Below are 11761 nucleotides of genomic sequence, written 5' to 3' on the forward strand. Positions count from 1 at the left end.
CTGATATATGTGATATGATGTGATAATTAAGGATATTATGGATAAGAGTATAAAATTATAAGGACTAATGTACAAATTGATAATAATAGAAATGATTGTACATAAATATGTATGTTTTGATATAATGATATGTGTTTCTCGTGACATGGTACAAGTGCATATATATGTTGATATATATGTAAATGAGCTATATGATTTGATAGCATAAAACAATCATGCATGATTAGTGGGTATGAATTTCATTATATGTGTGTGTGTTTTTTATGCCTCACTAAGTCATTGACTTAGCGTGTGATTGTTTCACACGTAGGTTACAGAAGCGAGAAGAGAAGAGAAGAAGAGTAAGACAGGTCAGCACCTCCCTTACAAAATTTCAGATCAGAAAAATAGAGGATTTAAATGTTTTTGGTTATTTTGAGTATAGTTGGCATGTACTAATTGGTTGAATTAGTTATGCTCTGATTGATTTTGGGTATTGTGGTAAATTTATGTAACTAAACCGCTTTTACTTTAATGAAAGATTTAAATTTTCTTTGAATTTTGTCAAGAGTCAAAGTTTGAAAAGTCAATGTGACACCTCAGACTCGTATCCGGGTCGGGTACCGGTTGGGGGTGTTATAGTTGTTGTCATGGTAGAGTTCTTGAAGGTGAGGGAGTGAGCCAAGAACGACGGGTATTTCACCGGTGACTGAGTTCCCGGAGAGACCTAGTCAACCCATGCGAGTTAAATTGGAGAACGAGTCAGGAACTCGAAGCAAACCAGAGATGAGTGTATCGCACCTGAGGCCGCAAGTGAAGTGGTAAGTGAAGATGTTATTGCATGGATCAATGGAGAAATCCCAAGAGCTCGAACAAGATCTGGAGCAATGGAAGGAGGGTCCACACCATTTTTCAGATCTTTGAGAACTTGTACATCTGTTGGGTGTGTTCTTGAATTTACTAAAAACAACTTCGAGAATATGATGATGAAAACAAGAGAATATAGATGGAGATAAAGGGTACTAGATATTGATTCCAGGGGTTAAGCAACAATTTTATTTGGGATTCAAGCATCATTAACTGGAGTTTTAAAAATTTAAAACTTTTATAGAAAACATTACAAAAAATATAAGGTAGTTTAATGGTTAAACATTAAGTTTAATTTCAAGGAGTTTGGGATTCAAATCCCTTTAGTTGTATATTATTTAATAATTTTTTCAAGCAAAACGACGTCGTTTTGTCTATATTGAGCATCAAAATAGTTGAGTTGAAACGACGTCGTTTTGGTAAGGCATCCACGTCAACACTATCATGACCCGTCCATGCCATGTCAGTGTTCCGTTAACGGATTAACGACGAGTGGCTTAATTGGAATAAAACATAAACTTCAATGTTGAAATTGACAAAATTAAAACGTAGTGACATTTTCGAGCCAACGCCTAAATGTTAGTGATATTTGGAGTAGTTTACCCTAAAATTTAATGGTTTATGATGTGGTTTACATGTAATTTAACTTCTCTCGTGAGTCGTGAGAAGAAGAAAAAAGTTCGAAACCCCCCCCCCCTCTCTCTCTCTCTCTCTCTCGTTTTCCATGGCGACGCCAGCGGCTGATTCACGTAGCAACAGGGCAGCGGTTCAAGCCACTAACGACGACGCTTCAGCCAGTAAGCTGTGAGTTCTCTTCCTTGTTTCTCCCCCCCCATATTTTTATCCATTGTATTCTTCGTCTTTTCTTTTTTGTCTTTGATAAAATCGAAGGAAAAGAAAAAATAGGTTTGGAGAAATTGAATTTTATTCGAATAGTTATAACGTTTTATCATCGATATTTGATACAGCATCTCGATGCTAAAGAGATTAATCTAATAAATAGTTAAGTTGGAAATATTTTTGTTCTGAACATTGCTTAATTTCGAAAATTATTCTGTCAGGATATATATATTCATACGAGGTGAGATCTGTCATACTTGTGTAAAAAATTAAATTAGTTTTGCATGTATGATTTATATTTGGTTTATTGACCATTTTATTTTATATTCTAAATAAAAAATGTCTAATTACTTGTTCAACACAGAATTTTACAATGAAAAATAGTATCATTGATTGATATGATAGAGATATTGGATTGAAATTTTACTTGCACGACGAGTACAATTGTATTGGTAAATCCAACTATTGGTTTGTTAGATAGAATATTAACTGTAGCTTAAAATAAATTTATATTACTGTAAGTTGTCTGCTTTTTTATACATATCAATCTAAGAAGAAGCATATTTAATTCATTCAAACTGAGGAGCATCATATGGCATTTTATTTCTCACTTTCCTCCAAACTGTGTATTTAAAGGTCATGTGTTAAAAAGGGATACATGAAAGATGACTATATCCATTTGTTTGTTAGAAGACCTGTGAGGAGATCTCCTATAATTAACCGAGGTAAGATTTGATTCATTTGAATTTATTAGCGGGTTTTTGAATGAATTTAATCTAAGGATTTTTTCCTTGGCTGTGTGTTTTAGGTTATTTTGCACGTTGGGCTGCTTTTAGGAAGCTTCTATATCAGTTTCTTGACTGTGAAGGATCTAATAGTGAAAAGTGTAACATAAAGAAGCAGATACTATCACTTGGTGCTGGATTTGATACCACATATTTTCAGTTGCAGGTGCCTGAGTTTTCTTGTTAGTTGGGATAAACTCATAACAGAAAAATAAGATTTAAGAATGTGTAACTTTATTGTTCGATTTGTGTTGAGCACTTGAAACTTAAGTTTTTCCATGTTTTTATTCGCTGCTATTAGTTATTTGCTTTGTTTCTTTTTTCAGTAATTATCTAGAGAAGATGCATGTTCCCTTGTATAATCATCTAGAGAAAATGCAAGTTTAATTGGGCTTTTGTTTTCTTTCATTCACAGGATGAGGGAAAAGCACCGTATCTATATGTGGAACTGGATTTTAAGGAGGTGCAGTTTTGAATTTAAGATTGCAATTGATTTGTACAATACTGTACTTTAAACAGTGTTTTATTTCTTTAGGTTACCAGTAAAAAGGCTTCCATTATCGAATCCAGCAGCCAATTGAGGGACAAAATTGGTGCAACAGCATCAATCTCGCGAGGTAAGTTGCCCTGGCCACCAGGTTATTAGATGTCGAATTGTTGCTGTTATTGCTTTTGTTTATCAAATTGCCATTTCCTTTTCTGGTTTATGTGGATGCATAGTGCTACTATCAAGAGTGTGCTTTTTACATTGAACATAACTTATACTATTAAAGATGACATGCAAAACACGAAGCTGGAAATTATCCCTTTCAAGTGTTCTGTGGATAACTCATATTTGGTGTTCGTATTCTTTTGTCAAATTTTTTTCCTTCTTTCTCTTTGAAGTCATATGTCTATTACATCTAGAAGATGTTTTGAGGCTTTGGTGGCAGATTTTGTTTATTGTAGTCCATCATCCGTCAACAAATATTTGGTTGAAGGAATCACAGAGCTAGCTTCTTGTGCTTTACAGCATCTTGCTTCTAATGCATTTAAGCACATGCTTCTTCTGTGGAGTGATCCAGAACTCATATCTTTGCAGAGAATGGAGAAGTGCTCAGTGATCACTACAAGCTACTTCCAGTTGATTTGCGAGACATTCCAAAGTTGGATGATGTCTTATATTTGTCAAATATGGATCCCAGGTATTTCATGAATCCGTCCTATTCTTTGGCACTTGTTAGCTGTACTCATCCATTTGGAAGCCTAGGACCTTAAGGGTCGTCTGATATTGGTATCAGTCTGCCAACCTTTATAATTGCAGAATGCGTTTTAATATACCTGAATCCAGATTCAAGCTGTTCTATTGTTGGTTGGGCATCAAAGATATTTTCAACATCTATATTTTTCCTATATGAGCAGGTTCTGTACTTCTCTGAAATCTCAACATTTTTAATTCCTTGTTGGTTGTGGTTTCTTGCTTGTGTTCCTTGAAGCTGTGTTTGTCTGCCATGGTTGATGAGAGATTGATGAATTTCCATTTGTTGTCTTTGTCAACAGATTCATCCAGATGATGCTTTTGGGAAGCAAATGATAAGAAATTTGGAGGTGAAAACATCTTAGGTTCTGAATTTCATTTATTTACGAGTTTGCTTGTTTCTGTGAACGAATTAACAGTTTCTCATTCAGCTATTTGTGTGAAGTTTTTTTGAACCCAGAGCCTCTTCATTTTTGTTTGACATTTTGTTGATGTTTGGTGGAAAGATTCAGTTAGATAGGAATGTGGGCGTCAGGTTCCCTTTACAGAATGCTGTTTTGCCCCACTTTCTGGTTGAAATGCAAGAAACTTTTAACTTAAGGAATTAAGACATATAACTGCAGTCAATTATACCTTTTATTTTAAAACATTGTTCATCTTACTGAAGTGTCATTTAAAGAATAAATGTTATTCCTTTTCAAAATTACTGAAGCAACACTCATGATACTAGAATCCATGCCTTATTGAGCATGTTATTCCTTTTCAAAATTGGTTTATTCTACAGTAGCAAATGCTTGTCACAACAGGGGTTTCAATGAAGCGAGTTAGTCATTCTTCAAGCCTCAATAAATGAGGGTATACAAATGGATTGTTTTTTCATTGCTTAAGTTCCGTTAATGCCAGAAGTGCGAGGCTTGGATGCCTTGATATTGAGTTGTGGAAACTTACACTATTTTTTAGTGAAAATCAATTAACTCCTAGTCCAATTTTTGTTTCAGAGTCGAGGCTGTGCACTTCTGGGTCTCTATGCTACACCAACTCTGCAAACAAAGGAAAAATTATTTATTGATCAGGGATGGCAGGTATATGGGTATATTTTGATTTTTTTAATGCAACTATATATATATACATACCCTTTTTTATGTTTCCTTAATTTTACAGTACATTTGCTGGGTGCCTTTAGAGTACCATTTCTGTGATGGTAAATATTGTACTACCTCTATGCCAAGAAGAAGAAAATGTAACGCCTGAGGTAAAGACCTACTTCGGGCTATATGAGAAGGATCTTGTGACTGTCCTTCAACTTCTTGGCTTTCTTTCTAGTAACTGCCATAATGTTGGACTTTTAATTTGTAGAAAAGAAGGGCATCATCTAACTAAAGTAATATTTGTCTGTTCTTTGTTCCTTTTCTTCTTCTTTTTTCTCTTAGCTGAATCTTTCTGCCCCTTTTTTTTATCCTTTTGAATTTTAAAATTTCATTGTTCTTTTATGTTTTGTTTAATAACTCCGCTGTATTTCCTGATATTTCAGAAAGCTGTTGCCTGGGACATGCTGAAAGTTTACAGAAAATTTGTTGATGCAAATGAAAGACGAAGGTAGATACTCTGGTTTAGCATTAGAAATAATTATGTCTCATATATTTCCTCGGAGATTTAGCTGATTTGGCAGCCCAGATGTGGCTCCTTTCCTGAACTTGATGGAATTTACTCATTTTTTATCTTTGAACTAGATTCCATTTCGATGACTCTTTTTATCATCCTGTGTCAGCTAGATTTGACATGTACTAGTATCATGAACTTGAAAATAAAAAATTAAACCGACATGTATGTTTATTTATTGCTTTCTGATTACATAAATCATCCGTGAATTTGTTTATTGTGCATGTTCCCGTGATTTTGTTGACCATTTCTATCCAGTATATATTTAACTGCCAATGCCATGCCCTGGGTAGTTTGATATTTGATTTTTGAATTAGGTTAGTTCAATCTTTAATTTTCTGTTCAGGGTGAATATATTCCTTCTAACATAATTTAACTGCTTTTATAAGTATAAATTTTATATTCGAATCACATAATGAATTCCTCTGTGTTTGTGTGCTTTGCATTACTGCTCTGTAAATGTTGCTTTACTGTAAGGAAGAATGTTTGTTTCCTTTCTTTTAACGGCCTTCTTTAATGTTTTAAAGAAGATATAAAGAGAAATTCCTTCCAACTTTGTCCACATCATTAGCTCTTTTTATTCTACCTTGCATTGGAAAGTCTGACATTTTTTAACATGTCTGAAATATTCTTTGAGAGGATTCTTATATGTGATGTTCTGGTGTTCAGAATCGAACGGCTGGAATTGTTTGATGAATTCGAAGAATGGCATATGATGCAGGTAAGTTAATTTTTGGTTCAAGCAGAATGTAGCAATACCTGGAAAAAAAGATGAATTTGGTGAATTTTTGGTTTTGAAAATATGATCGGTCAAGGAACTCTAAATATATGGAAAAGAAAAAAATAAATATACTCGCATCCTACACTCATCATCGACTATGAGTAGCCTAGTTTTAATGTGTCGGCCTGACATTTGACAATTGAAGCAGGGATGGACGTTGGATTTTGTGCTAGGGGGCGAACCTCTAAAATTTTAAGAGGGGACGAATTTATAAAATTCCGGGGGCGAATACAGACTTTCAATAGAAGATAATAGAGAAAATCTAAAATATATAGTAATTTTAAATTTTCAGGGGCAACTACTCCCATCCGCCCTCTTGATCCATCCCTGAACTGAAGGTCTTTAGTTCTAGCAACAATGGCCAGCGGCGCAAATAGAATATCTGTTGTCTTATTATATATGGCTGATTATTTCTACAGATTTTATTAAGGTGTTCACTGATTTTGTTTTAAACTGCTGATTTTCAGGAGCACTATTGCGTTGCTTATGGAATCAATGATACCATGGTATGTTCACGTAATTTTCATTGGTTTCACTAGAATACTTCTGGAAATTCTAAATTGCAACTTGTTAATATAAGGTTAAAAACCAGCAGAACTCGGTTGCAATAAAAAAAATTATCAAGAGCCTAACTTTTTAGGCTGTTAGAGTAACATTTTCGGTTGCAATTGAAAATGTTACCTTCTTCATAATTTTTATGCCCAAACCCCTCGTAATGTAGCTTTTCAGTTGCAATAAAAAATATTATAAATTTGCATAACATTTTAAGTTGAACAAGATAACATTTTAAGTTAAAACCGTCTTAAATTAATATTAAATTAAGCTGTTGCACAGTAGAACTACCCATTTTACAGCATGAATAGGCCTTAATCTTAGCTTTGCATTCTGCAAAGCTAAAGGTGTAAATAAGACCTTTGTCTTTGTAAGTTATTCGGGTTTAGCTTGGGAAAAAACTTTAAATTCTATTCGATCATTGTTGAGTCGAGTTCAAACAACTCGAGTCATCAAGCTGGTCGAGTTTGAGTGTTTTGATGCTTGATTTGACTATTTATGGGCCTAATTGATTTTTTTTAATTCCAACTAAAATACAAATAATCAAATTAGAAGTTGAATCGAGTATAAAAATCAAGTGGTTTGTTTTTGTTTCAAGTTGTGTTTTGACTCTGAATCTCGATCAAATGTAAGTGCTCGATTTAACATTATTACCCCTCCAATTTTAGCTATTCCAGAAAAAAAAGTAGTAGTTCCTGCGGTGGTTTTTACAAGGGTAAATTACCTATTTGGTCACTCAGTTTATGTTTTGGTCACTCAACTATTATTTTTTTAAATCAAACCTAACGTTACGTTTTAATTCTGTTTTGGTCACCTGCAATTAAAAAATAAATGGCGATGACCGTCAATTTTTTTAACTGACTGATCAAAACAGAACCAATATATAACTGTAGATACGATTTTGGAAAAAAAATAATTGCTGGGTGACCAAAACATAAATTAAGTAATTGGTGGGTGACCAAATAAGTAGTTTACTCTTACAATAATTGTTCGTGGAATCATTTAGAAAGCTTGGGTAATATCATATAACCACAATGGTAGAATAGAATCTTGTTGTTCAATCTGGCTTTCATTTTCTTTATGAGAGTGAAAAAGATGCTGATTAGATTGTAATCGAGCTGGTCAAGTTCAATCCATAAGAATATCTAGCTCGGTTCGAAATTGTATATTTAAAGTTATATTAAAGCTCGATCAACTTTTTCTTTTAGAACTTAACTTGAGATAAAAATCGAATTTTTAGAGCTTGTTTAATTTGATTTGCTTTTCTACTCGACTTTAAACTTGATTATTTTTGCTGGGGTTCGAGTTTGAATTGAGTTTTTTTTATTGGTTCAGGGGTTGTATGGAAAATTCGGGTTCAAAGATGAGGAGGAACATGCGTCCGAAACCTCTTTGTCTGCGTCTCAATCTCCATGAACCGGAGAAGTGGAGAAGCACGCATGACAGATATGTGCCTGTTTAGCAAAGGGGAACAGGAGAAGAAAAAACAACTATTTAAACATTAGAACGAATTCCTAAAATGTTTTTGCTTATTTATTGACTTGCGTTGCAAGCTTTGACGAATGCACCGTGACTCTGTGTTGTGTATTTTGTGTGAGTTAACGAAAATGAGATGTATATTGTTCACTATTCTGATTAAGGACGAGTAAAATTTTATTCGAGTTAAAAATGAGCTTATTGCATCATCTGTCCTCCAAGTATGTTTTTCATTTAAATTGGTCACTAAACTTTTAAATATTTCAATTTCATTCTTAAACTATGGCTATCATTTTAAATTAGTCTTTAAACTTTTGAATATTTCAATTTTATCCCTAAACTATGGCATTCATTCTAAATTGGTCTCCAAATATTTTTTAACATTCCAATTTCATTCTAAACTATACGTATATAATAATCACATCCATTGTTAATAAAATCATTAAGTCAAGTTATATTATTATATATATGAAAAAGAAAAAGAAAATTTAGGTTAAATTATAGTTGAAACTATTTACATATTCGGATGAATTTGGGGATGAAACTAGAATATTCAAATGTTTAAGGATTAATTTAGAATGAGAGTCATAGTTTAAGGATAAAATTAGAATACTTAAAAGTTTAAGGAACAAATTAAAATATAATTTAAGGACATATGATGCTATTAACTCAAAATAGTTGAATTGTATAAGTTAATTCAAATTATTAGTTTATATTTTTAACTTCGAGTTGAGTTTAATTTTTTTTTCATAATTTAATCTCTTAATTTTATATTTTAATTTAGTTCTTTAATCATGATTCTTCGCAAATATTTTTTCATCATTTTTTTATTCTTTTATACTCCTCTCAATATTTCTTATCCAAAGCCTTGTCTTAAAATATTATAAATAAATTATATAATTTTAGACTTTTGATTTATTTAATAGAATTATAATTTTTAACATGTCAAAAAAAATATTAAGAAGCTTGTGTGTATGTATATATATTGTATATGATTAAAATGAATTGTTTGAATTGGAACTATTCAATTTCAAAAAGTTTAAATAATTATAATTAAATTAAACAAAATTTTAAATCAATATATTCGATTTAATTTGATTAAAATATTTACATCAATTTTGAGTAATAAAATAATACTCAGTTGATTCCTTTATCCAATTCAATTTGACTCGGTTGACTATTCAATCTTAATTTTAGTAGTTATTTTACCAAATGAAGATCGAGGATTTCTATGATTCAAAAGCAAATATAATAATGTTATAATAATTATTTAAGTAGTTTGAGACGACTATAAATTAATAACTATTTAAAATCTTTTTTAATCATTGATAATATAAGCACATCCTACAGATGCATCTGCTCAAACTGTAACACCCCTAATTCGTATCCGACCCGGATCTGAATCCGAGATGTTAGATTAACTTTTCATAAACATTTACTTTATAAATCATAGTTGAATTTAGACATAAAATTTAGTGTAATATTTAATCAAAAGTAAATAAACAGAACTTAGCTTATATTAAAATTAAAACTCAATAATTTACATAACTAGAGTGTATGTTTACAAAAACGATCAGAGCATATATAATTCAAACATTTAATTACATGCCAACGATATTTACTATAACAAAATAACCTACTGTTTAAATTGCTTCCGATATGATCTCTGATGAATATATGTTGTCCTGACCGCCTATCCTTGCTTTTCTGTTTTCTTTGATCCTACGTGTGAAACACTCACACGCTAAGTCATTGACTTAGTGAGACATATAATGAATAATACTTTCATGATGTACAATAAGTATTATATCTCACATCAATCAAGACATGAATGATCATACATTTAACCAATACCATATCATATTATGAACTGTTAATTCGTTTTATATCTTTTATTTGCCCATGGTATATTAATAAGAACTAAAGATATGTGAGTGCATTGAGTGTAACACCCCCAACCCGTACCCGACCCGGATACGAATCCGAGCTGTCACATTGACATATCGAATCATTTACTTGTATAAAATAGTGAGTAATTTAAAAACTCTTATAACATATAAATGTCTAATTTACATAAAATACATTTTTATTATTGCAAAAACCGATCAGAGTGTGCATAATTCACTTTTCTTTATTTACATATAAGTTATTCAATATGTTTACAAAATTATTCAGAGCTTATACAATATATATTCTTTTGAATACATGCCAACTAAAACTTATATATATAAAATACATATTATTCACCTCTCTTCTGATCTGACCTTTGGTAAGGAGAACTGACCTGTCTTGCTCCACATTACTCTGTACTCTTCTGGAAACCTACGTGTAAATCACTTACACGCTAAGTCTATGACTTAGTGAGGCAATAAACATATAATGTAAACATTTACTAGTAATCATGCATAAACAATTACTATTATCATTTCATACAACTCATATACTTTATATGTAACAAATACATACATACATATATGTCATTATCATTCATATCTCTTATCTCCTGTTCCTATGATCTTTTATGTCCATATTATATATCTGATAGACTTGTTATTATATCATCATGTCAATCAATTATACTCATTCACATATACTTTAACATGTACTCGCGTATGCAATATAACACATATATATATATCATGTCATGTAAAGCATATATCCTATTATAAAACACATACACACAATCAACTATATCATCATCTTCATTCTTATCACTATCATTGATTCCTTTTATCATATGATCTTATAATTACCATTTGTACAATCATATATCACACATAACATTTCACCAAGAAACAAACATATCATCATATCAAGTTTATTAATATTATTTCTTTATTAGCCCATGGTACACATGTGAGAACTAAAGATACGCGAGTACATAGAGGTTATGCACTATGGTGTCACCACAACTCGTATAATTCCCTCAAGGGGCATTGAATAAATTTAGGGGCTAAATTTAAGAAAATATAAATTGGTGAATTTAATTGGTATTTTTGGAAGAAATCGGGGATTAAATTATAAGATTTCAAAGTTGGCAAACCGTTTTAAGAAGTGTAGGAAATTCAGTGGACGAACCCATGATTTAGCCATTTTTATTTTGGAGAGAATTATAAATCTCTCCCCCGTATGTTTTCTGGAAATTTTTCCAGATTTTCCTCTTCATCAACCCCTCTTTGAACTCCGATCTACACGTCGTCCGACCTCCGATCGACGAGCCAAAACCACCATCCTGTTCGTTGTCAATCGAGGAACAAAACCCCTCAAACCTTTCGTCGTGAATCATCGTCGTTCGTCGTGAATTTCAGTCGGAAGTATCGTCGGTAATAACTCGGTTTTAGTTGATTTTTCATCGATTCACGACGATCGGGTCATCCATTTACGACACCTCCCGCACCATCGTGTTCCTTGTGCCGTTCCGAGTCCACCAGGGTCCTCCCTTTTCTTCGGCGGCAGCGACGTGTGTGGAGGTGAAGCGGTCAAAGTTTCTGATTCGTTGAAATCGAGCTCTCCGCCGTTCAAAAATTTGAACCGAGCTTTGAAAGTATCTTGAAATCGCTCAAAATAATTTTTAAGAATTTTTCC

The 11761-nt window shown here is 32.4% G+C and overlaps 1 protein-coding gene across 2 annotated transcripts; it reads left to right on the plus strand.

Moving 5' to 3' along the window:
• Window positions 1-1516: 1516 nt before the first annotated feature.
• Window positions 1517-8308, plus strand: LOC120170320 (leucine carboxyl methyltransferase 1 homolog). Of its 2 annotated transcripts, XM_039178283.1 has the most exons (13): window positions 1517-1650; window positions 2323-2411; window positions 2495-2637; window positions 2887-2934; window positions 3007-3088; window positions 3553-3655; window positions 3752-3872; window positions 4011-4058; window positions 4707-4790; window positions 5240-5304; window positions 6037-6088; window positions 6616-6654; window positions 8036-8308. In XM_039178283.1, the coding sequence occupies exons 1-13, from the start codon at window positions 1571-1573 to the stop codon at window positions 8114-8116; spliced, it is 1035 nt and encodes a 344-aa protein (XP_039034214.1). In that variant the 5' UTR covers window positions 1517-1570; the 3' UTR covers window positions 8117-8308. The 2 variants fall into 2 exon arrangements, with proteins under 2 accessions (XP_039034214.1, XP_039034215.1); XM_039178284.1 differs by lacking the exons at window positions 5240-5304; window positions 6037-6088; window positions 6616-6654; window positions 8036-8308 and adding an exon at window positions 4870-5139.
• Window positions 8309-11761: the final 3453 nt, after the last annotated feature.

The sequence above is a fragment of the Hibiscus syriacus genome, unplaced genomic scaffold (assembly GCF_006381635.1).
Source record: "Hibiscus syriacus cultivar Baekdansim isolate YM2019G1 unplaced genomic scaffold, ASM638163v2 tig00111779_pilon, whole genome shotgun sequence".
NCBI classification, from domain to species: Eukaryota; Viridiplantae; Streptophyta; class Magnoliopsida; order Malvales; family Malvaceae; genus Hibiscus; species Hibiscus syriacus.